The sequence below is a fragment of the Protopterus annectens genome, chromosome 6.part0 (genome assembly GCF_019279795.1).
Source record: "Protopterus annectens isolate FY-2018-M chromosome 6.part0, PAN1.0, whole genome shotgun sequence".
In the NCBI taxonomy this organism is placed as follows: Eukaryota; Metazoa; Chordata; order Ceratodontiformes; family Protopteridae; genus Protopterus; species Protopterus annectens.
Genome location: NC_056737.1, coordinates 308,827,699 through 308,854,665, shown reverse-complemented (window position 1 = coordinate 308,854,665; position 26,967 = coordinate 308,827,699). Strand labels below are relative to the sequence as shown.

The window sequence follows — 26,967 nt, the reverse complement described above, 5'->3', positions numbered from 1 at the left end:
AAAGGGGCAGCTAAGAGGAAAGTGCTTGGTGATTGTAGAGAGAAGTCATTGAGACTGTTTACCATAGGGAGGTGCCTTGTTGCTTCCAGATTTGGAGGTGGAGACACCCCATTGTTTTGTTCTAAAAGGTCCTTCTGACTGAAACCTGGAGCCTTTGGAATGCCTTGATTTGACTTGAGCGGCTCTCGAGGGGACTGGAAAGGACCAGTTCTTAGTAGGCCAGTGCCTAGTAAATCTTGGAGGTTGCACTTGTAAGAAATCTTTCACAGTTTGCACAGATTTAGCTTGATCTTCCATCTTTTTTAACACTTCTTCAGCCTTATTACTAGAGACGGTCCTGTTGTAAAGGAGCATCCAACAAAGCAGAGTTTGCTCTTTGAGCCAAGCATGCTGTCTTAGCACAGATCCAGTAACAGCAGCCCTGCAAGAGGCCTCCAAGAATCAAAACCACATTGCAAAGTATGTTTTCCAACTTGTTCAGCTGAATGCAATAAATCCTGCAATTCTTTATTTTCCACAAAATCAGAGATTAACATAATTTTCTGTTTAAGTAGTCCCATGATATGCTGTTGATATTTAGGCATATGAAATTGACAGTTTAAAGCCCTGATTGCCAAGGTTGCAGACGTGTAAACTTCTTACCCCATCTATCCAGCACCCTGGAGTCTCTTATCAGATGGGGAAGGATTTTTAGCAGTAGAGGCCATAATGCCCTTGGGACCCTGAGAAATGGTTTGAGGATCAGCAATATGATTTTTGAAAAGGAATTTGTGGCAGTCAGGAACCCTGTAGTATCGGTCTGGTTTACAAGGAGCCGGAGGCAGAGAATCAGGAGTCATACTAGATTCTGAAAATACATCAACAATGTCTAGAACAGGAGGTATAGCCAAAGGCTTATGCTGAGGAAGTAAAAGAAAATCCCTAAGTCTCTTTTTAGATTCAGAGAAATCCTGACTTTCCCAATGGAAATGTTCCCTTAAGGCATGTAAAGTTTCCCCAAAAGAAAAATCCTCAGGGAGAGACGCAGAAGGAATGGAATCTTCTGCATCAGAGTCCTCATAAGTAGGAATAGACAAATCACATTCATTAGAAGAGTCAGAAGAAGTAGAATCCTGTTCAGAAGATTCATAATCAATGTCTTGCCTAGGCCTCTTAGAAGGAGGGGGTTGGCTACCCCTGATCAGAGTAATTAAATCTTCAGCCATTTTGATCATTTGTTTTTTAGGCATAGGGGCCTGCACATGTGGCCCAGGTGTCCATTTTTTAGACATAGATTTAGATTCTGGCCTTAGTTTTGAAGAGGGCATCGGTCTAATATACAAATCTGTAGGCCTGAAAACACCCTCAGAAGCCGGTGCCTGCACAGTGGCTCCGGACCCATCTAAGGCAGAGACATCCGCAGGTTCCATAATTGAAGCATCTCGTGGCATACCGGACTCCGAATGGGTCTCAATAGAGGTCTGCGAATCAGAAGTAGCGGGTATCAGGGGCTGCGAAGGCGCCTCACTGAGTACCGGCGAACCGGCAACTGGCTTAGGAGAAGCGTCGTCGGTTTTGGACCTCAATGGTCTGTCTCTGTCTTTTTCTTTGCGTTTTTCTTTTTTAAGTATTCCGGTAGTCGGAATGCTAACCGACATTTCTGGATAGTTAAATCTAGAGCCAAAATATTTAGAAGCAAAAATATACCGACGATTAAACATGCGCTGATTAAATTTATCACAAAACCGACAGCAAGGCACGTTGTGGTCAGGGCCTAGGCAAGGAATACAGTACAAGGTATTTGTTTCCCACAAGTGATGCAATTATTAACTTTTACTGACATCGGTAAGGAGCAAGAAAAAGTTTCCCCAACGGGGTACTTACTTTTAGTTGAAGACTTTGGTTCTGAAACTAGAAAACGAAAATTTCAGGAGTCGGCCGACAGGCACTTGCAAACTGCTTCTGCTTCGGGCACCATGCGGCAAGAAAGACTGATGTAATGGCGTCAGCTGCAAGTTTAATACCCCTGACAACCTGACATCATGGAAGAAGGGACAACAACCGAGGCAGGACCCAAGACTTTGTTAATCAGGCCGACTGAAGGCAACCTGCCAGCAGATTACCCAAATGTAATGACTGCAACAGTGAAACACGAAGAACATCCTCGATTTCAGGTAAAATTTTCAGTACCAAAGGTTGTCTCGGAGCCGTGGAAACAGACGGCACCGAAATGGATGAAGCTGAGTCGGAACCGGAACTTTTTGCTCCGAAGCCGGGGCCGATGATTTTCTCTTAGAGGATTTTGGAGCTGCCTGACCAAGTTCCTGCTGTTCCTGGAAGGAACTGGTCATGAGACCCCTATCTACGAGTTTCTTCTTTCTCTCATTTAAAACTCTAGCACTAAAAGCGTGACAAAACATGCAGGGTTCCTGCAAATGGGCTTCACCAAGGCAATACACGCAACTGGTGTGGCTGTCTGTAAGACATTTTCTGCGCACACCTATCACACTTTTTAAACCCCGAATGGCAATGATCCTTATGCTCCCTATCCTTATCTTTTGACATTTCATATCAGGAAAGATAAGTTAGATAACAATACTAAAAGTATTAACTACAACAATAAAGAGAGGAAGGAAGAAGAAGATAAAAAAAAAAAAAAAGTTAACAGTCGCACACAGGGAGGAAAGGCCCTCTAACTTAAACGGACATTACAGCCCTCTAACTTAAATGGGCCTTACAGTCCTGGGGGAGGGGGGGGGGGCAGGGGTCAAGAACTTTCATAACAGTGACACAACAGAAAAAATTATATATATATATATATATATATATATATATATATATATATATATATATATATATATATCACAGAAAAGTAAAAGACTAAATTTAGCAAAAAATAGTTTTACTTAGCCAAAGAGCCAGTAAGACACAACCTCAAAGCTTTTGCGGCAAACGAGATCTGGGGATTTGCCATGAGGCACCATGGGATAGGGGCTAGCCTCGAGCCAGTAAAAGCGCTTGAGCTTCAGTATCGGCCGAGTCGGAGCCGAATATCGGCTACGAACCCATCCAGCAAGAATTATAGTGAGAAAGGACTACATAACATCTATGGATGCTGACACTGACCCAAAGCTTGAAGTATTAATGAGGCTGAAATTTTGGTGGTGTGAATAATTTTTGCAACCTGGAATCAAAGTTCGAGCTCTGAATAGGGAAAGTGAGGTTGTCGCAGATACTGTAATATAATCTGCTCCTACGAATTCCTTTATTTGTGATGGACACAACTGAGATTTCTTCTAGACTGCGATTCCCAGAAGGTAGCAAGTTTGGAGTACCAGATCTCAGCTATTATGAGTAACTGCCAGGTCACAGCAGTAATGAGCCAGTCGTCTAAATATTGAAACCCCCAGAATCCCTACAGTTTCAGGTGAGCTGCCACCGCTGTCATGCATTTGGTGAACACCCTAGGGGCTGTAGTGAAAGACCAAGGGCAGAGCTCTGAACTACAAATGACCGACTCCCAGCCAGGTGCAAGAACCTCTTGGACTGCCTGCTCATTTTTATAAGATAATATGCATCTTGAAGGTCTATCGAGCACATCCAATCATCCTTGCCTACAAAAAGCAGGATGGACTGAACCATGACCATGCGAAAATGAGTGCTGATCTGACTGACCTGTTCAGGTTGCTGAGATCCAAAATTGGTCTACAGTCCCCTGTTTTCTTTGCTACTAAAAAGAATGCTGACCAAGTTCCGGATCCTTTCTGGTCTGGTGGGACGTCCTGGATGACTCTTTTCTAGCAGTTTTTGAATCTCTAGTGTTGCTGCTTTCTTCTGATTGGGTGGAACATCGGAAAACTTTTGAGAGAATGGAGGCGGAAGGGAAAAGGGAATTATGTAACTTCTGGAAATAATTCTCTGCACCCATGTGTCTTTTGTGATATCTAGCTAAGCTATCTGGTGCACGGATAAGCGACCCCCAACTGCCTCCACAGTGGGACAATTGGGCCTCCTTTTAGGGCACTGGTAGGGTCCATCAGAGAAGGAATCTCTAGACCCTTGGGTTTTTTGGACCACGTCTGCAGCACAGGTGGTGTCCTTCCATTAGTGATCCCCCATCTGCCTCTGGGAGAACCATCTCCATGGTGATCTACGAGAAGACCCGGAGATTTTTTGGACCACATCTTTGTATTTTTATCTCACTCTTTGATGTACAAATTTTGTTAAAATTGCTTAAGTGTCATCTCTTTTGGTTATTTATAGTTGCAATGTGTACTTTCGTTGTTGACCTGTACTCTGTAATTTTCATGTGGTATAATGTTTTTCATATTGTTGGAGCTTTTCTCCCCGGGCCTCCTCTGAAAATGGACCTGTGTCCTGTTGGACTTTCCCGGTAAACAAACGTTAAATCAATAAATAAAATCATAGGTCTCCCACGTTGGTTCCTAGAAAAGGTCTTTGGGGGGAAGGGGTCAAAAAAACATACTCCTACAGCAGAGAGTCTTTCCATCCTTCTCGCACCTGGAGTGTGTGTCCTTCACTTTTGGGCTAAACAAGGAACATCCGTCAAAGGGATTACTGAAGAAAGAAGACTTGAAGGGCTCCACAAAATCACACAAGCACATCCAGACATATCTCCTTACTGAGGTGCCTGAACCCACCACACTTGAGCTACCCTTAGTTGCATGAGAGATAATCCTTATGGACGAATTTGCGATGGACTGAAAGGTTGCTAACTGTGAGGCCACTGTAGTTTGAGCTTCTGCAGTAGTGGACCCTGAAAGAGTATTTGACAACTCCTTAATCAAATCTTTTTGTAACCCTGTGAAAAGTACCAGGTAATTAAGTAACCTATGAGCAAACATTGTTGAAGCACAGACATGCTTTCACAAACCTGTCCAAAGCCCTGGACTCTCATTAGGGGGATGGACAGTGGAACATGACATCTACAGGCACTCCCTGGGCTCCAGTGTTCCATTCCTGCCAGAGGTCCCAGAATTCAGTTTGGTCACTTAGGGATGGGTTTAACTGCATCAGGTTCCTTCCACACCCGCTGAGAGATCAAATCAATGAGTTCATCAGCAGGCAGAGTTATTCAGGAGGTAGATGGGCCAGATCCAAATCCCTCCAGAAATATGGATTCCTCTGGGGAAGGATTTGGGGAAAAACAACCATCCCGTTGCTGAAGGATCTCCAGAATGTCTCCAAATGAGACATCTCTAGGTGGTAATCTGGGAGACCCTTCCATCTAAATCTGTGTCTTCCGTGATAGATTCCTAATGTGAATCTAAGTGCCTTGTTTTGCACTTTCTCTTCTGGGGTACTTGGTGGGATGTTCCAGGAAAGTGTCAGAAGACAGGGTAATGCCCTGCTGGGTAGTTTGGAGGGGTTGGACTGGCTGTTCTTGTGGAGTCTAGGCTCTTGGTGCATATACACATGGGATGCAGATGGTAGATTTGAGGAGTGAGAAGACCTCCATTGTGCAGAAACAGAGAAAACTCTCTCCACTACCTTGAAGACAGACCGTCCTGGGGAGAAGAAAGCCCATGGAACTGAGAGAAGCCATACTTCTGCCCCATCAGCTCTGTCTGCCCTGATGGCAATTCACCCAAGGCAGAGGTTGGAGCTGGGCTGTCCAGAGCTGAGGCTCCAAGGGGCAGAGACGACTCTGAAAACTTTGGAGTAGACTCACCATTTTGGATCCGACCTGGACGCCACGACTCGGAGCCAGTGCACTCAGAGAAACCTTTGAATCAAAGGACACCAGTACTTTCGGATCCAAAGGCGTTTTAGGGGACACAAAGGACATCTTGGAACCAGACAGCTTCTGAATTGATTAGGAATTTTTGAGAGGAGGCTCCGTAGAAGATACAGTGGAAGAACCCAACTTCTTTGGGGACTTTTTTGGAGTGTCCTTAGAAAATGTTTTAGGGGGAGTTAGCCCCAGATATGGCTTCTAAAAAAGAGGTTGGAAGCAAACCTTTTAATATTCATTTGTTTCTTCTTTCCACTAAAGCACACAGATTAAAATTTTAACACATCTCACAATTATCATTAAGATGGTCTGGGCTCAAACAGTAGACGCAAAGGTCATGAGCGTCAGAATAAAGCAACTTATGGCCATATTTTTTTTTACACTTTATAAAACCTTTTTCAGACATCCTGGCAAAAAAGTGAAACCAAGAGAGAAAAAAATATACACATACTTTTTTTCTTTTTTTGTAGGATAACTAAGAAGTAAAAGGGAAAATATATAAATAAGTACCAACAATGGTGCTAAAGAATACATAAACGTGTAAAAGGTAAAGTTAGGATAAGAGAAAGGTTTTACAGCTTATGGGAAAAATACCAACAAGGGTAAACAAAAAGCCAAGTATATGTATGAAAAAAATTTGAGAAGAAAAGTTTTCTAGGAAAGAATTTACTTATCTCTCAATATACTCAAGAGCAAAGCTGACCAAGTCTATAAGTGAAACAGGCAAATGAGATCTGGAGGTATGTTAGGGGTTGGTGCATTATAGGTATGGAGAAGCTTGAGAGTTTCAGTTGACCACGAAACTGTATCATCTGTTGAGCTGGATCTGATCCAAACCCAATGGCTGAGGAATGGATGAAAATTGACACAAGATCATATGTTATCACTGCAACAGTGAAACACAATGAACATCTAAAAGAAAAACAGTCTTGTACAAAAATAAATCGCACCAAAACTAAAAATGTAATCCTGTCTTAAGCAGGGAGTCAAAATTCAGCAGCAGGGAGTCAAAATTCAACAGCTGGCTATGCAAAGTCTGCTAAAATAGGGAGGAAAAAAAAAACATTTTAGGACGGTAACCAGTAGAATGGGACACACGATTTCTGGTTCTCCAAAGTACAGAATCAATAAATAATTCATTCAGCAATTGATGATATTTTTTACATTACTACAACACAATCTGTGAGGGTTGATGAAAGGAGTGCCAAACATCTTGACTCACATAGCTGTCTTGGAACAAACGAGTCTGGTCCCAAAAACAACACAATTGTCAAAGTTGTTCTGGTATCTACAAAATGTCACAAAGGCTACAGTTTTAGAGTCAAGCTGCTCATTTCCAAAAAGGCATAAAGACAAGTGTCAACAGTCTAGACACAGATCTCAGGGTCAATGACACATCTGACTTTCGAGTCAATGTCAAAGCCTATGAATTGCATGGTGAGAAGAGGATCTCAACATCAAAAATAATATGGAGAGAATGGCCTAATAGAAGTATTGCTTCTGACCACTGATATTAAGATGGATAGCACACCGACATCAACTAAGTCAATTCAAACAGACATAAGAGTACAATTTCCACATAAGCTAGACCAGGCTGTAAGTGGATATAAGCAAAAATGTTCCATTCAAATCAGTACAAAGAAAAGAATGTTCCTGCAGCATTAGGTTAGTCAAAAAAACAAGCACAGGCCAGTACCAACATTTACACCATTCGGTAGCTTGAAGAAAATAAAGCTGGAAAAAAAAAAAGGAACATTTTAGTTGAACCAAAAATCTCTAATAGTGCCCCAAAAACAGGCATGTGTCAATGGATCAGCAACACCATCAGAATACTGATCCAGCAAAGAAAAATGGACAAAACAGTTTTCGCCGACAGTTTTCTTTTTCTCTCCACTGATGTGCATCCAAGAAGAATGTATATTTAAGTGTGGGGATGTAGACAGTGCAGGGGAGTTTGTCATCCAGCAAAAATAACCTCTGAGGTTTGCCGAAAATTGTTTTGAGTAAATTTTTTTTTGTTGTTGGATCGGCACTAATTGTTGCTGCTCTACCAATATGAATTCCCCCAAAAAGTACACCAAGATAAGATCAAAACTGACTTTGAAGCAGGAACCAGGCTGTTGACTTGAGAAGGTGAAGCAGTGAACTACTTTTGTTAGTCTCAACATCAACCACAAGACATCAAGTTGTACAGATTTATCAATATTAAGGACTGATTATGTTTAGTAACAGTTAAAGTCTGCCAGTTAGCACACAGGATTAAGGCTGTGGGCTGATACCTGCTATCTCCTGTTGACCAGGTTTTTAGTCCCTCGGCCTCCTACATGCAGAGTGTATAATTGTGCAGATCACTTAACCAGACAGCAATCTAGGGCAAATGGGAAACTAGGCTAATCTCCCAGACAATATGATTAATACATACCCAAATACTCTAATGAGATATTTACAAAAAAGACAGAAAAACCTTTGACTTGTCCTTAAGCATCGTCTGATAACCAGACTAAAATACAACTAAGGTAACTAACATGATCACAAGGGACATCAAATTCAGAAATGCACTGGTGAGATGGTCAAAAAGTAAACAAGTTCCTTATACTCACAAATAATAATAAATAAACAACAACAGAACAAGAACTACAAAGGGAGCCCAGTACAAGTAATGCACAGATAAAGACCACTAACTACGTATTTAATAAGGCTAATAAAATAACTGTTAAAGAGAAAAGTTGGACATGAAAACACTTTTGGTTTGCTCAAAAATTATTAGTAGAGTCCAAGAACCAGACAAAAGACAAGAACTGGCAATGGAGCCCAAGACCACCCTTCACTTCCACGTAATTAGCAGCTGCATAAAGATGCAGACAAACACATATACATTTTCCAAGGGGTGAAGAAGGCATTTTTGACAAAACAGTTGTTGGACTACATCCAGTAAAGTTCCTAAAAATGTATAGTTTAAAAGTGAAATATAATAGCAGTGCTTCCTAAGAATAATTAAAAAAGAAATTGTAAGAACACACTGAGAAAAAAGCAAATCACTCCAAAGAATATGCACAGAAATGTCTAAAAGGAAAATGTTAGGAAGAGAAATACAGGTAAAATAAAAAATGACAAACCTTAAAATTAAGGATTAAGAGGGTCAGATGCAACCTGGAGGGTAAAGGTGCTAAAAAATACAAACCCCCCCAAGCAATGCTTTCATAAAATAACAAAGCACCTCAACCTATAAATGGCAACCTATGAGAGCCAGTAAATGTGCCCGTACATACTTGGCAAGCCAAAGCTGAAAAATGCCCTTCCATACACAGAACTGTGGGAAAAGTGGAGGAGTTAGGTGGCCTGGGAAAGTTTTAAGTGTTAAGCTACCATGATCCCAAAGGCCTCAAGTCTTACAGATAGTGGAAAGATGGACCTGTCCTATCACATTCTTGACTTCTTAAAGCCATCATAGATGATCTAGTACATACAGGCACATAAAATGTTAAAAAGCATTTTATTAACCCCACTTTTAGAAAATGGTTGTTTTCAGTGTGAAATCAATTATACCACTTCCTGACACTGTCACCCCCCTCCCCAGTGGTTGATTTCCAATCCTCTACCACCACTTCAAAAGTAAACTTTTCACCAGATCAACATACACCCACAGTGCTGATTTTCTCTTTGTAAAGCCTTACATTTTCAACCAGTACACTTACCTTAACTGTAACCCTTTGTTTGTCCTTGTACCTCCCAGCTGGTAAATCTTGGCAGTCTCTACAACACCCATAATTTCAGCAGCCTAGAAAAAAGTCAACAGAACAGAGTAAGACTATTGCATCAGGAGTCAATATACAAGTTTTAAAATTTTAAACACTAAGGTTTCAACTGAATATTAATTACATGAGGGGAAAATACTAAGTGAATGCAGTAACAAAACTCTGACTTACTTTTCCATACTCTCATTCTACAACTTAACTCATTCACTCCAATGGAGCTCAGCAAATATGCACTGTAACTTCCAAGAGGCAAAGCCTAAGCCTTTTGACAGAATCAAACTATGCAGTCACATTTCAAAGCAAATGTTCCTATCACTGGAAGCACAGGAGGTATAAATGGCAAACTCTTCAGCACAAACTATTTTTATAGTGGTAGTATTTTTTAGGTTCTACGTCTTAAACCAAATGTTATAAATCACAGTAAACACAGTAACTATTCCATTTGCAGTATTTTGTAAACATCTTACAATATTTCAGCAACCACTAAAGTTATGCGCATAATGTCAGCAGCATTTTATTCATCTAGCCGAGAGCATTCATGAAGTCAATGAGTTCTGTCTGTATTACTTGGCTGTTGAGATATTTAGAAAAATGTGAAAATTATATCTATATAAATTAATATCATAAAAATAACAATTAACATCTATTTACCTGCACTAGACAAAGATAAAATATTAATCCATTTGAGTTTTCCATTGTGTAAGCTTTAAGATGAAACCTTTTAAAACCTTGTACATAGCATGGGTTTGGAATTATTGATGCAAATATGAACAAGCAGTATTTGATGCCTACAGGCGTCAGCAGGAGTTAATTGCAGATACACCTGGAGGCGTCACTCAAATTTAACGAGTCAATGCATTTAACAGCTTTGCTTGGGATTCCTTTCAAATAATCGACTGGACAAATTGTCAAACGTCATATCGTTGAACCCAGATCATTCACACATTCACAAAAAACTGAAAAGTACCTGGAACTGGAACAAATCAAAGCAACGAACAAACAACTGACCAGGAAGCCAAAGACTACAGCAAATGAATACAACAGTAGTAGAAACCACTCCAATTCGAAGATCTTGAAAAAAGAAACAATCCTTTATTGGTAAAACCACTGCAATTCACTGCATTGTTTCCTTCTACAACAACTGTAAATTGGAGCAGTTTCTACCCAATTTAATTTGATGAGAGAGTTTTCTCTCTTTTTGGGAATTAACCCTCCCAACTTTTACCATATTTTTTTTCCATTTGTTGTATAGCCTGTTTAATTTGGGATGCCATCACGGCAGTTTGTTTCTAGGCCTAGCCCTTGGCTTACTTCTCATAGGTACAACTTCAATGCAGCCATTGACATGGTTGTACAGAGTTTCTGAGAACAATTCAGCATAAGCAGCTGTACTCTTAGGTGTTTGGAGGGGCACTTAATAAAAGATAATTTGCCTTGGAACAGTTCCTAATTGTCCTACTGGTTTTGATGGGATTAAGAATTTGATTTTGAAGGAGACAGCTTTATGGCTGGACCTTACCAGGGAGGATGAGACATTTGGGGGGGCAGCGTTCTCCCATATTTGTGAGCATGAGGTCCTGTATGTTGGAGCCTCTAGTGGGCATATTCAATATTTGGTCAAGGGTGTTTGTATTTATGAAGTCCAGGAATGTTTGTGCCTGTAGATTTGAGAAAATGTAGGATTCCCAGTCTATATAGAGGTCATTAAAGTCTCCCATGAGTAGGGTGTTAGGTTGGATAGGAAGCATCTCTAGTAGGTCCAAGTATACACTGCAAGCTTCTTGGGACATAGCAGCTAGGATATAGTACAGGATTTTGTCCGAGGTGATCTACACATGGAGGAACTCCAGCACATCACCCTGTCTGACCACCTTGTTACTGATGTATATTGAGGCACCTTCCCTTTTAGCCCTTGTCCATGCAGCTACTGGTCAAAAAGTTTGGATGGAACTGAAATTTTGCACTGCCAGGGTACTGTCTTCTACTTTAAACTGTGTGTCAGTAACTGCACAGTTGTCTATACTTTTGAGTGCGAGGAGGGCTTGCAGGGAGTGTAGTGTTGACATTGAACAGTAATACCTTGAGGTTTAGTTGAGATGATTTTGCTCTGCCTGTAGGTTTGTCAGTTTGGAAATGCTTAAAAAAGGCACTATGGGGGTGGAAAAAGTTTTAGCCAGTATTTGAAAGCCAACAAGGGAAAGGAGCAAACCATCCTTAGCAAAGCAATGTGGTCTGTTAACCATGTCCTCCTAGGCTGAGAAATTTTGGATCTCTCTCTGAATGACACCAGAAAGACAGCCATCTATTGAAATCAATCATTTTTTGCTCATATTGTGTCATCATCCTCAGTAAAGGTAATATGCTGCTCAATGCCAGGCTCATACCAGCCTGAGACATGCAGTCTGAAAGCTCTATAATGTCTTTCTTCATAGTCCATAGAGGTACATCTCGGGTCATTTGCACCTACGTGGTCTACAATGGAATCATACGCATACCTGCGTGAGCGTGAAGGCTCCAGATAATCAGCTAACAGTCTTCTCCTCCTTGTTCACCCTGGTCAGAGGGTTATCAGTATATCTTAGAATGGAGTCCCTTTATGATGAGAGTCCTGGAAAGTGCGTTTGCTTGCTTTAGGGGCTTACTGTTTGGGGCTCCATTGAGAGTGGCAGTATGTGGTGTTAGGTGGTGTTTTTTCTGAATGCCTTTGGGCTTGTTAACACATAGCTTTGACAACAGATGGTCTATGTGATTTTTGATGTTTAGAAAGATTGCTATAAAGTGTCAAAGCATAAGTTAGTCGGTGTGTGTGTTGTGTGCGTGATGTTGACAACCTGATGTGTGCTAGTATGCGAGAATTTAGCCTCCAGTGTCATTGTGTTAAATACACCACTCACACACACTGTGCCTGCTTCTTTAAGGATTAAGTGGATGTTGATAAATATGAGACAATTGCTACACTGTCTCAAGATGCCCATATCCACCAAGCTGATACAGAGAGGTTAGAAAACTGCATATCCATACTGTACAGTCCTTCGACTGGTGAGCTACAAGGGGCGGGGTATTGGGGCTATAAAGTTATTAAGAGTGTTTTGTTGGTGTAGACCAATAAGAGTTCTTTACTGGGACACATTATGCTAAACAGTACTAAATTCTACTAACTTTAACGTTTACACAATACTGAAATCTACTAAATGAAAGTATTGCCACTCAATGCCCAGCTATGTGCTCTAAACGTGTTGGCACGCAAGGTATTTGCTCTGTATTACTGCTTTACAGGGTACAGTTTTATGGCTCACTCTACAAGGAAAATTTGCTTTCTAGTTGTTTGCTACTATACAGGACACTGCTAGCCTAAACAAATCTGTAAAATCTACAGTAGCACCGAAAAAAACAAATAATGAGCCCTCTAGCCAATAAAATGACTACATTAGGCATCATTTTGTGCATTTCCCAACTCAGATAGACCAGGCAATCACTTTCTGCCACAAGAGGAATAAACCCAGTCCTCCTAAGTAAAAACACACCAGAACAGACCCACAAGTACAATGCTACCACAAACCAGTTAAACAGCTAGCTGGAAATCCTTTGCTGAAGGTGATTTCAAGTGGATCTTTCAGCAGTAAAAGTGAGAGGACTGTGTATCCAGTGATCCATATCAGGGTTAGTGCAAATTATGTTGCCGGTTTTCAAATTGTTCTTTACAGGAGTCCCTCAGGGATTGGTCCTGCAACCACTTCTTTTGGCATTTACTTCTCTGAAGTTAAGACCAATGTCAAAAGCCTCTGGCTGATTAAATTTGCAGACAACTACAAATTAGGAGCAGTCACAGAGACCCCACTGACAGAAATGTTCTCCAGGAAGGGCGGACAGACAAATAACTGGTGTCAGAGACATGGACTAAAACTAAATGCCAAGAAATGCATAATAGTATCCTTCGGGAAGTCAACCACCCCTAGCAACTATCAAACTGGCAGCACACCCCTAAGCGTTGACCAAGTAGTCAAGGTCTTGGGGGGACACAGAGTAATCTAGCCTTTGATCATCACATGTCTACAGTTACAAGGAAACCATTCCATGTTGTGAAACTTATAAACAAAGGTATAGCATCTAGGTTCAAGGAAGTCACTGTCCCACTGTATTCTGCATTCATTCCTGTCATGGAGTACAATGCCCCCTATGGCATGTACCTAACCAGGTATATCCAACAAATGGAATGTCCACAGAAGTTCCTAACATGTCTTATGCAGACTTCCTCAAGGCCCTATCCCAGTACGTTGTCTCCTCTAGGCTGTTGCATCCATATCTGGCATACAAGGCACTGTCCCACTCTGATGGACCTCCTCCACACCCACAAAACAAACAGCACCAGAATTAAATACTTAAACCTTGCTTGTGACATAAAAAGGACCTGCCAGAAAAACAGGTATATATATCCCACAGACTAACCCTTCACTGAACAGGCTCTACATCCATGTGAAGCAGGGCTCCTTCATAACGCAATTCAAGTGTAACTTGAACAAATGGATGGAGAACAGGAAATTCATCCCTGGTCTGGCACCTATGTCTGTAATGGACACCTGTGCGAGATTAGTGACCAGTTTTTCCAAGGCCACTGCTTATACTTATCAAGGGTACCAGAATTGGAGAATTGGGATGCAAGGCTAAGCTTAAAAAAGTCCCTTGTGGTCGTTAGCCTAACAAACGCCTACAAAGCTATGAACCTATTGTAGGATGACAGAGGAAAACCCTGCCTTATCCACAGACACTGTAGTGCTGTTTGATGAAGGCATGCACAAATGACCATATAGCTGCTTCCAGTACAACCTGGGTAGTAACCCCCTAAGAAAGGCTGTGGTGACAACAATGGCTCTGGAAGACTGAGCACTAATCTGGCTCGGGATAGGCTTGCCATGATGTAACAAAAGGAAATGCAATGAGACAAACATTTAGAAAGGTGCTTCTTGTTAACAGGTTTGGCCTCCTTTCCCTTTTATAAGAGAGACAAATAGCTGCTAGGACTTGCACGTGATGAGAATGCAAGGTCATTTCTCCTGAATTTTGTGGCTGCAGAAAGAATACTGCTGAATAGGTAGCCTAATTTACACTCATTTCAGATATCACCTTAGGCATAAGAGTTAAATGTGGGGTTGACACAGAGATACACTGCCCTTATGAAAAGACAAGGAAAGATTCTTTACATAAAAAGGTCTGAAATATCCTTCTTGTGGAAGTAAACGTCCACCAAAAAAGTGTTGTCCAAGATGGGTATTAAAGGAAGGATGAAGTTGTTGGTTTAAAAAGGGGCCAGGGTCGGTCAATTTTTCTAAAAAAAGACCATTCAGATCTCTTAGTATAATAATTTTCTTCCATGGTGGTCTAAGTTGAACGACCTCCTTTAAGAAATTGAGCAAGTGTTTGGAGTACAAGAGGGTCCATAGATCAGTTTTCTGACAGCTTTGTCCAAGCAAAATCTTAGCTGCCTATGAACACCCAATGAGTAGAGAATTCTTTCCCCTTATTTTGGGGATTAGGGAAAAAGGTAGGTAGGTGGATGGCCTGGTTTAGGGACATCTCGTTCACTACCTGAGCCATGAATGAAGGACTGGCCTAGAGTGTCACCCTGTTGTTTTGGAAAATGAGAAAGGGTGGAGTAGCCACAACAGCCTGAAGTTCAGACACCCAGCAAGCAGAGGCAAGAGTCAGCAGAAGGATAGTCTTCAGGGTACAAAATTTAAAAGTGGCAGAAGCTGCTGCCTCGAAAGGGGGGTACAGTCAGTTTTTCCAGCACAAAGTTGAGATCCCAGGGAGGGTGAATAGGCTTCCTAGATGCCTTCAAGTTTAGGACAACCCTCAAGAAAAGTTCAACTTCCATCCTGGACAAGAGATGATGATCAACAGATGAGCAGGTGTTAATGACAGACAGATTGGGGGGGGGGGGGGTAATGGAAAAGTGGGCCAGACCAGAATGTAATAATTCACAATGATATTTGAGGACAGCTTGAGTACCTGATAAGAATGGGTCTTTGTCTGTGCCAGAAGCACCAAACTGAAAATCCTTCCACTTAGCTGTATACGATCTTCTGATGGTATGCTTTCTGGCTTCCTTTAGAACCTGTACCACCTCCTCGGAAAAGAGGTCTTTTAGTCAACAGCAGCCTATCATCCATAGAATGATATACAGGCAGGTTACATATGGATGGAGATGCACACCTTGCTGCTGAGTGAACAGGTCTGGGTGCAATTGTGTTTTCCAATAGTTTCCCTTGGACAGGTGTAGAAGAAGAGGAAACCAATGTTGTCTTGGCCTGAAGGGGGCCAGGAGAAGGAGTTTTGGGGCTTAATTTGAACTTTTAGAAGGATTCTTGGGAGTAGTGGCAGAAGAAGAAAAGCATACAGGAACCTCCCTGACTACTGGAAAGAGAAGGCATCCATCTTCCAAGCTGAAGAGTTAGGACACCTGGTGCAGGACCATGGAAACTGGTGGCTTTCTGGAGAAGCAAAAAAGATCTACCTGTGTTGTTTCCCAAGGACGCCTTATGGTACTGAAGACTTGTTTGCTCAGGGTCTATTCGTAAGGGTCCTCCAAGTACCTTCTTAGGGAGTCCACCAATACATTTTACTGAGAAGGAAATGTATGCAGCTGTCAAGAGTCATGCCCACTTGTGGGGCAAGGAGCCATGTTTCCTGTGCTGGCCTGCACAGTGGACAAGATCTTATGCCTCCTTGTTTATTTAGCTACCACATGACCATTGTGTAATATATGTGTGTGAATGAGAGGGAGGATAGAGGAATGGTGAGGATGCAAGGAGTGGAGGTGGCGAAGGTGGACGAGTTTAAATACTTGGGATCAACAGTTCAGAGTAATGGTGAGTGTTGAAGAGAGGAAAAGGAGAGAGTACAGGCAGGATGGAGTGGGTGGAGAAGAGTGGCAGGAGTGATTTGTGACAGACGAGTACCAATAAGAGTGAAAGGGAAGGTCTACAAGAGGGTAGTGAGACCAGCTATGTTATATGGGTTGCAGATAGTGGCACTGACAAAAAGGTAGGAATCAGAGCTTGACGTGGCAGAGTTGAAGATGTTAACATTTGCACTTGGTGTTAACAGGATGGACAGGATTAAGAATAAGTACATTAGAGGGTCAAGCCCAGGTTGGAAGGTTTGGAGACAAAGCCAGAGAGGCAAGATTAGACTGGTTTGGACATGTGCTGAGGAGGGATGCAGAGTACATTGGGAAAAAAATACTAAAGATGAAGCTGCCAGGTAACAGGATAAGAGGAAGGCCTAAGATAAGGTTTATGGATGTGGTGAGAGAGGACATGCAGGTGGTTGGTGTGACAGAGCAAGATGCAGAGGACAGGAAAAAATGGAAACAGTTGATCTGCTGTGGCGAACCCTAATGGGAGCAGCCGAAAGAAGAAGAAGATGATGACCATTGTGTTGTCAGTGAACATTAGTAGACAGCCTGGCTTCCACACATGAGAGAATATCTGCAATGCTTGCAGATGGGCTCTCATTTCTTTCATGAAAAGGGAAGGCTATTTTCCCTGTACTATGTAGGATCCTGACCAAGCCCCATGCTCTGTCAGAAGCATCTATGTGAACAACTTGGTTGCGTGGGATCTAGTGTAAAAGGAAGGTCCAGATTGCGCATGACCTGTCTCTCCCACCAGAGTAGCTCCTTCTTGAGGCAAGGTAATAGGGGAATTAGAGTATCCAAGGGATGGTGATGCTGAGACCAGACAGATTTCAGATACCACTGAGTTTTCCACATATACAGTTTGGCCAGAGAAATCATTGAAATGGCAGCTGCCACAAAACACTAGGCCCTGAGTATCTCACTTACTGTACAGTAAAACAATGAGTAGAGGTTCCTGAAAAAGGTGGTCAGACCGTGAATTTTTTCCTGAGGAAGGAAGGCAGGCAAGCATTCTGAGTGCATCTAGTCTATGACCCAGAAAAAAAGACAGGCCTTCAGTGAGTGTGAGATGGGACTTTTAAGCTGATTACTAATGCTAGGATGATGGGAGATGTATCATGAAATGTAAATGCTTGAGGAGGGAGTGTATGAAGAGAGCTTGAATCAGCAGGTCATCTAGGTAAGGGAAAAATCTGAATTTCGTGAATGCAACAGAAGACTACTACTGCAGCTAGGCACTTTGCAAAAAAAGAAGTTATGTACCTACCATAAAGTACAGATGTGTACACTTACCATAAATGTAGATGGTCGAGTGTATTCACTGCTGCAGTCATTACATTTGGGTAATCCTGCTGGCAGGTTGCCCTCAGCCGGCCTGAATTCCAAAGTCTTGGCTCCTGCTTCAGCTGCTGTCCCCCCTTCCCTGTCAGGGTGTCAGGGGTATAAAAGAAGTAGCCAATGCCATTTTCTTCAGTTTTTCTTGCCCCAGATGTCAGTTGCCCCCTAAAAGGGTAGCCAAAATTTATATATATATATATATAAAAATGCATGCACCAATATAAACTTTACCTTCATCTACCAGCAAATACACCACATAGCTTGTATAAATCAGAGAAGGAAAGATGAGCCCCAGCAGAGAAAAAAGGGGGCTGGCGGGTGGGTAACCTGGACTGCAACAGTGAATACACTCGAACATCTACATTTATGGTAAGTGTACACAACTGTACTATGTTCTTCGTGTTTCACTGTTGCAGTCATTACATTTGGGTAGAGTCCCAAAGCTAAGGTTGGGAGGCTTGAGCTAAACAGCATTAGGAGCGACTATGAGGCCCTCCAGAACTGCAGTGGCAAAGCCTGCCCTGGATTTAAAGTAGAGTGGCAAGTGATAGTGCTTTGTAAAGGTGTGCACTGCACTCCTAGTAGCAGCCTCTAAAATGTCTTTGGTTGGTACTGTTCCCTGAGAAAGGCTGCTGAAGTGGCTGCAGCTCTGGCTGAATGTGGCCTAATACCCTTAAGCACTGGCTTGCCATGGTGAAAATAGCAGAAACGACTGCAGTGACCTACCACTTTGAAATAGTCTGCTTTGAGATGGCCTTTCCTTGTGATCCTGCAGCATATGCCACTAGTAATTGCTTTGTCTTCCTGAAAGCTTTGGTTCTGTCCAAGTAGAATCTAAGCTGTCTGTGTACGTCCAAAGAATGTAGAATTCTCTCCCCCTTGTTCTGTGGATTCGGATAGAAAGTTGGCAGATGAATAGTTTGGTTAAGAGCGACACTGGACACCACCTTAGGCATAAATGCTGGGTTTGTCCTCAGAGAAACCCTGTCTGGATAAAACATGATAAAACATTCCACAGCCACGACTGCCTGTAGCTCTGAAACTCGTCTTGCAGAAGTTATTGCTAGGAGCAGAGCTGTTTTCCAAGGTAAAAAAACTTTATAACAACAGTAGCAAATGGCTCAAAAGGAGGCAGGGTGAGTTTTTCCAAGACATAGTTGAGGTCCTATGCAGGTATTGGTGATCTCCTTGGAGGCCTTAAATTTCTGGCTCCTCTGAGGTACTGCTTTAATAGAGAATAAGAAAAGATTGGTGGCTCTGTATTGTAATGAGCCGAAATGGCAGAGGCATGAATTTTAATTGATGAAAAAGATGGGCCTTTGTCCAGCATCTCAGTTAAGTATTGCAAAATCTGAGGAATGTTTGGTACAGCTGTATCAGTTCCTTGTGCCGGATACCAAGCACAGAATCTCTTCCATTTTCCAGCATAAGATTTTCTAGTACTAGGCCTTCTGGCTTCCAAAATGACATCCATCACAGCTTTACTGAGAGGTGTCTTTTGCATGATTACATTATCTGCCATGCTGCCAGGTTTAAAGTCCTGAGTTGGCTGTGGAGGATCTGCTTGTTTTGCTGGGACAGTAGATGGGGAATTTGAGGTAAGGTCCAAGCTGGGCACTGAGACAAGTTTCTTAGGATTGGATACCAGTACTGGAAGGGCCAGTCTGGGGCAATCAGTATCATCTTTGGCTTCTCTTGTCTGACCTTTAGGAGTACCTTGGGGAGGAGAGCCAGTGGAGGAAAGGCATATACTGATAGGTTTTTCCAGCTGAAAGATAGGGCGTCCACTTTCCATGCTTGTCTGTGATAAGTCCTTGTGCAGAATCTTTTTAGTTGGTAGTTGGGAGGGGAGGCAAATAGATCTATGTCTGGGGATCCCCATTTCCTTGTTATCATGCTGAATACTTGTGGATCCAGCTGCCACTCTTGGGGATCCATGAGGTTTCTGCTTAATTCGTCTGCCAGAGTATTTTCCTTTTCTGGCAGGAATTATGCCTGCAGATGTACTTGGTAAGTCAAAGCCATGTCCCATAAAGTCATGGCTAGTCTGCAAAGGGGGTAAGAATGTGTGCCCCCCTGCTTGTTTATATACCACATGACCGTGGTGTTGTTTGTCTGTCAGTAGTTGTCCCGGATGAAGTAGGTCCTTGAAGGCTGTTAGGGCATTTTGAACAGCTAGCATCTCTTTTTGATTGATATGTAGATGCATTTGGTTTAAGGACCATGTGCCCTGAATGACCCTTCCTGCCATGTGGGCCCCCCAGGCATAACTTGATGCATCCATTGTTATTGTCTGCCTTACTGGGGGTAATGTGAATGGCTGCCCCTTGTTCTGGTGGCAAGCCTTCATTCACCATCGAAACTCCTGGTGCAGGCAGGGAATGAAAGTAATCATTGTTTCCGGGCTGTGGCAATGTTGAGCCCAAACACTTTTTAGGTACCACAGAAGTTTCCTCATATGCAGCCTTGCTTATGGAATAAGTAGGATGCAGGATGCCATGAAGGCCAAAGCCTGCAGAATTTTTCTTGCAGAATACTGGGCCTTTGTTGCCAACATTTTGAAATAGGTAGTCAGTTGCCTTTGTTTGTCTGGCGTGAGATAAGCCATCTGGGCAGTTGTATTTAAGCTTGCACCCAGGAATATTATCTCTTGAGAGGGTACTAGTTTTGATTTCTTTTCGCTGACTGTGTACCCTAGGCATGTTAGAAGTCTTTTCACAAACGCCAGATGCATGTCCTTGTTCTCTGCTTGAATTAGGCAGTCGTCCAAGTAAGGATATATTTGTATACCTCTGTCTGCAAAATGCAATCACTGGAGCCAGGCACTTTTTAAAGACCCTGGGCACAGCAGATAGGCCAAAGGGCAGTGCAGAGAATTGGAATGCATTGAGCCAGCCTTGAATCTGAGGTATCTTTTGCATGATTGTCTGATTGGGACATGCAGGTATGCCTCCTTTAAGTCTAAAGTCACAAGCCAAGCATTCTTGCCCAGCATGGGCAGAAGCTGCTGCAAAGTCAACATTTTCAATTTTGGTATATCCAGGAATGTGTTCAGAATAGATAGGTCCAGTATTGGTCTCCAGGCCTTGTCCTTTCTGGGTACCAAGAAAAGTCTTGAGTAAAATCCTTGTCCCTGCTCTTGCTCTGGCACTTGTTGAATGGCCCCCATGTCCATGAGGGCTGAGACTTGTTTTTGTGCTTCTGTCCATTGATCTTTTGGCAGATCTGGCCAGCTGCTTGCCTTTGGCAGGGTATGGAAATGGCACTTCTAGCCTTGTGACACTATATTTAGAACCCATTTGTCCTGGGTTATAATGTGCCAGTTTTGTGAAAAAGTGCTAATTTTCCCCCTATGGGTACTGCCAGGAGACAAGTACTTGGTGCGGACATGGAGAAGTCATTGGGACTGTTTCCTGTATGGTTGTGATTTGTCCTCTCCAACTTTGGAGGTAGAAGCATCCCATTGCTTTGACCTGTATGAACGCTGTGCCTGGGATCTGCCTCTAGGTCGTCTGGATCTGTCCCTTTGAGGTCTGTCTGACACAGGAAAGGACCAATTCTTTGTACGCCACTGTTTACTAAACCTAGGTGGCTGTACTTGTAAAAAATCTTTTGACAGTTTGCATAGAGTTAGCTTTGTCCTCCATTTTCTTTAACACCTCTTCTGCCTTAATACCAAACAAAGAATCATGCTGTAAAGGTGCATCCAATAATTTTACTTTGACATGATCAGGCAGATTTTGTTCCTTTAACCAAGCATGCCTCCTAATTACAAAACCCGTAACTGCGACCCTGCAGGAGACCTCCAAAGAATCAAAACCACATTGCAAAGTATGCTTTCCAACTTGTTCCGCTGCATGCAATAAATCCTGCATTTCCTTGTTTTCTGCACATTCAGAGTTTAACAACATTTTCTGTTTAAGCAACGCCATGACATGTTGCTGATATTTAAGCATATGAAACTGACAGTTTAAGGCCCTTATAGCCAAGGTAGCAGATGTGTAAACCTTTTTTCCCCATCTATCCAGTACCCTAGAATCTCTGTCAGAGGGAGTAGGGTTTTTTGCAGAGGAAGCCTTAACTCCTTTGGGACCCTGTAAAATAGTTTCTGTGTCTGCAGCAGGGTTTTTAAAAAGAAATTTATGATAGTCAGGAACCCTTTAATATCTGTCAGGCTTAACAGGAGCTGGAGGTAAGGAGTCAGATGTAAGACTAGACTCCAAAACCACATAATCTACAATGTCTAACACAGGTGGAATGGCTAGAGGTCTGTGTTGAGGTAGTAAAAGGAAATCCCTGAGCCTCTTTTTAGATTCTGAAAAATCTTGGCTCTCCCAGTGGAAATGCTCCCTCATGGTATGCAAGGTTTCCCCAAAAGAGTAGTCCTCTGGAGGAGAAGCTGAAGGTATAGAGTCTTCAGCATCAGAATCCTCATAGGGAGGAAGAGAATATTCCTGATCAGAAGAGGAATCAGAAGAAACAGAAACCTGATCTGAAGACCTAGGCCTCTTATCAGGAGGGGGTTGGGAACCCCTGATCAAGGTAATCAAGTCTTCGGCCATTTTCAGCATCTATTTTTTTGGGCATAGAGGCCTGTCCACATGGCTCTTGAATTTGTTTTTTTGCTTTTGAAGGTGCTTTAGTCTTTGCCTTTGAAGCTGAAATTGGTTTAATGTAAAGATGTTTAGGTCTAAATACACCCGCAAAAGCCGGTGCCTGCTCAGTGGCTCCTGACCCATCTGAGGGAATGGTATCCGAGGCTCCAATACCTTGGGTTTCCAGCGGCATGGCCAACTCAACGTGGGAGTCAGTAGCAGCCTGCGACTCTAAAGTAGCGGGTGTCAGGGGCTGCAAAAGCGCCTCATTGAGAACCGGCGAACTGGCGACTGGCTTAGGAGAAGCTTCGTCGTCGGTTTTGGGCCTCTGTTGTTTATCTCTCTCCTTTTCTTTGCGTTTTTTGTGAACTCCGGTAGTTGGATGGCTATCCGATGACATTTCTGGATAATTAAACCGGCGTCCAAAATAGTTTAAAGCAAAATCATACCGACACTTAATAGTGCATTGGTTAAATGTAGCACAAAACTGACAACCAGAAACGTTGTGATCAGGGCCTAGGCAAGGAATACAGTAAGAATGAAAGTCCTTATGAGGTACTTGCTTTCCACAAGAAATACAATTATTTACTTTTTCTGACATCGGTCTGGAGCAAGAAAAAAAGTTTCCCCAATGGGGTATTTAGCTTTATTGAAGACTTCGGATCTGAAATTCGAACACGAAAATCTCAGGTGTCGGCCGACTGGCACTTACGAACTGCTTCTGCTTCGGGCACCGCGCGGCAAGAAAGACTGAAGAAAATGACGTTGGCTACTTCTTTTATACCCCTGACGACCTGATGTCAGGGAAGGGGTGACAGCAGCCGATGCAAGACCCAAGACTTTGGAATTCAGGCCGGCTGAGGGCAACCTGCCAGCAGGATTACCCAAATGTACTGACTGCAACAGTGAAACACGAAGAACATCATTCCATGTTTGTTGTACTTCATCTCGCCTTCCTTCCTGCTGGTTGGGTTTTGAGCCGATCCTCTGCTCCGACTCGGCCGATATACAATAGCTCAAGAGCTTTTACTGGCTCGAGGCTACCCCTTATCCCAACATGCCTAGTGGCAGCTACCCAGATCTCATTTGTAATAGCCCACACTAGACATATGTAATAAGAAAAAACATTTTTTTACTAAGCTCTTACACCAAGGTAGGAAGGAAAGAAAAAAGGATAAAGTATGGTTAACCAACCTGGTATGTCAGCAGGAAATTCAGCCAGTGTAACCAATAAAGAACTCCTCTCAAACCTCCAGCAAGGGGGAAGGAGGGGGGAAGCAAGAAGGAAGGTGAGATGAAGGACAACAAACATGGAACGTTATGGTAGGTACACAACTTCTTTATGTTATGTTGTCCCATCTTGCCTTCATTCTTGCTGGTTGGGACCACGTACCCAGCACCTGGTTCTCGGGTGGCTCACCGGAACAAACTGACCATGGAAATTACAGTCATGTACACTTACCATAAATGTATATGTTCGAGTGTATTCACTGCTGCAGTCCTCACATTTGGGTCATCTGCCTGCAGGTAGTCCTCAGCCAGCCTGAATACAAGAGTCTTCGGATTCCTGCATTGGATGCTGTCTCCTCTTCCATGACATCAGGTCGTTAGGGGGTATAAAACATGCAGCCGACGCCATTACGTCAGTTTTTCTTGCCCCAGATGTCAGGTGCCCCCACAATGGGAAGCAATTATATGTTAAGGTACACCTCCAACCAGAAGCAAATACACCAGAAAAATGTTAAATATACCAAACAAGAAGGAAAGGTAGAGCCAAGAAAAAGTTGGGGGGCTGGAGGGAGAGTAACCAGGACTGCAACAGTGAATACACTCGAACATCTACATTTATTGTAAGTGTGCACAACTGAACTATGTTCTTCGTGTTTCACTGTTGCAGTCATCACATTTGGGTAGATTCCCAAAGCTAAGGAAAGGAGGAGGACGTTAAGGAGCATTAGGGCCAACTATTAAGCCCTGCAAGACTGCAGTGGCAAAATCAGCTCTGGATTTGGAAAACATTGGCATGTGGTATGTACAGAGCTCCAGGTAGCAGCTTCTAGGATGTCCCTGGTAGAGACTCCTCTGAGAAAGGCTGCAGAGGTAGAAGCAGCCCTGGAGGAATCTGATCTTATCCCCTGTGGGATAGGTTTTCCATGGTGCTTGTTGCAGAAATGAATGCAATGGGCTATCTATTTGGAAATGGTTTTCTTTGAGATGGCCTTCCCCTCTGCCCCTGCAGCAAAGCCAACTAGCAGCTGTTCAGATTTTCTGTGAGGCTTAGTCCTGTCCAAATAAAATCTAAGTTGTCTGTGCACATCTAGAGAGTGCAGTATTCGTTCCCCTTTGTTTTGTGGATTAAGGAAAAAAGTAGGCAAATGAATGGACTGATTTTGGGCCACACTGGACACCACTTTGAGCATAAAGGAAGGATTTGTCCTGAGGGAAACCCTGTCTGCATGGAAGATAATGAAGGGTTCCACTGCCATAAGGGCCTGTAATTCAGACACTCTTCTTGCTGAAGTGATGGCTAGAAGAAAGGCTGGTTTCCAAGAAAGGAATTTCAACTATGCTGTTGCAGCTGGCTTAAAGGAGGGGGAGTGAGCCTTTCCAATACAAATTTAAGGTCCCAGGCTGGTGTGGGGGCTCTCCTGGGGGGGGGGTCTTAAATTTTTGGCCCCTCTAAGGAATTGCTTTAGCAGGGGTTGAGAGAACAGGGGTAGCTCAGTATTATAATGTGCTGAAATGGCAGAGGCATGGATTTTAATTGAAGAGAAGGATAGGCCCTTGTGGAGCATTTCTGTTAAGTACTGAAGAATATGAGGTTAGCTGCACCCTGGTGTGTCCATTCCCCGAGTCTTGCTCCAATATCAGTACATTTTCTACTTTTCAGCATAGGATTTTCTAGTACTAGGCCCCCTTGCCACCAGACTGACATCTAGCACCTGCTTACTGAGAGATGCTATTGGACAGCTCAAGGAATTAGACAGGCTGCAAGATTCAAGGTTTGAACCTGAGGGTGCAGAATCTGGCCTGCCTGCTGGGACAGCAGGGAAGGGGTCTGAGGCAGGTGCTATGGTTCCAGCAGTGTCATACCGCACAACAGGGGGCACCAGTGCTGGCATGGCTAGTCTGTTGCAATCAGAATTGTCTTTGGCTTGCCCTGTTTGATCTTTAGCAGAACCTTCAAGAGGAGAGGCAGAGGGGGAAAGGCATAATCAGACGGGCTTTCCCAGGTAAAAGACAGGGCATCCACTTTCCAAGCTTGAGTGTGGAGAGTCCTTGTGCAGAATTTGTCCAACTGGTAGTTCTGAGGGGAGGCAAACAAGTCTACCTCTGGCGTCCCCCATTTGTTCCTGAAGAGGTTGAATATTTTTGGTTCTAGTTTCCATTCATAAGGATCCATGAGATTTCTGCTTACATCATCTGCCAGTGAATTTAGCTTGCCTGGCAGAAATTGAGCTTGTAGGTGCACTTGGTAGCTTAAGTTTGTGTTCCACAGAGCCATGTCTAGTCTGCAGAGAGGGTAAGAGTGGGTTTCCCCCCCTGCTTGTTTATGTGCCACATAACTGTGGTGTTGTCTGTCTTTACCAATAGTTGTCCTGTAAGAATGCGATCTTTGAAGTCTGTCAGGGAATTCTGTACAGCTAACATTTCTTTTTGATTGATATGCAGGTGCATCTGTCTCTGGTTCCATTTGCTCTGAATGCACTGCCTTGCCAAGTGAGCCCCCCATGCATAGTCTGATGTGTCTGTTAGGGTTTGGGTGGCAGGGGGTAGACTGAAAGGTAGTCCCTTGTTGTGGTAGCAGGTCTCTGCCCACCAAAAGAACGCTGTCTTTCTACAAGGAAAGATAGGAATCATTGATTCCAGGTCCTGAGAATGTTGACACCATAGGCTTTTTAGATACCATTGTAATTTCCTCATATGCAGTCTTGCATATGGAATTAGTGGAATGCAAGAGGCCATAAACCCCCAGTGCTTGCAGAATTTTCCTTGCATATAGCTGGGGTTTTGGGGCCAAAAGTTTGAAGTAGGTTGTCAAATAAACTTGTTTTTCTGGAGTGAGGAAAGCCATCTGGGAAGTTGTGTTCAAGCTTGCTCCCAGTAATACAATCTGCTGGCAGGGTACTAGGTGAGATTTCTTTTCGTTTATGGTGTACCCCAGTGATGTTAGAAGTTTCTTTACAAATGCCAGATGTTGTACTAGCAAGTCCTGGCTTTCTGCCTGAATCAAACAATCGTCCATGTATGGGTATATCTGAATGTTTCCCTGCCTGCAAAATGCAATGGCTGGAGCTAGACACTTTCTGAATACCCTGGGCGCAGTAGATAAGCCAAAGGGAAGTGCAGAGAACTGACAGTGCATGGAGCCTGCCCTGAGGCATAGATATTTCCTGCAAGATTCACTTGTTGAGATGTGCAGGTAAGCTTCCTTAATTGTAAAGTTGCCAACCAGGCATCTTTGCCTAGCACAGGAAGAAGCTGTTGAAGGGTTAGCATTTTGAATTATGGAATTACCAGAAAGGTGTTTAGAATAGAGAGGTCCAGGATAGGACGCCAGGAGCTGTTTTTTCTGGGTACCAGGAAAAGTCTTGAATAAAAACCTTGCCCCCTTTGTTCTGCTGGGAC

General features: G+C 43.0%; 1 protein-coding gene across 1 annotated transcript in view; it reads right to left on the bottom strand.

Annotated features, from left to right (window-relative positions):
- Nucleotides 1-26,967, bottom strand: part of RTF1 (RTF1 homolog, Paf1/RNA polymerase II complex component) — a 2,150,039-nt gene that overhangs the window by 1,505,946 nt on the left and 617,126 nt on the right. Inside the window, exon 9 of the mRNA XM_044074060.1 lies at nt 9,430-9,512. Coding sequence (XP_043929995.1) covers nt 9,430-9,512 — 83 coding nt within the window. The remainder of the gene's footprint in view (nt 1-9,429; nt 9,513-26,967) is intronic.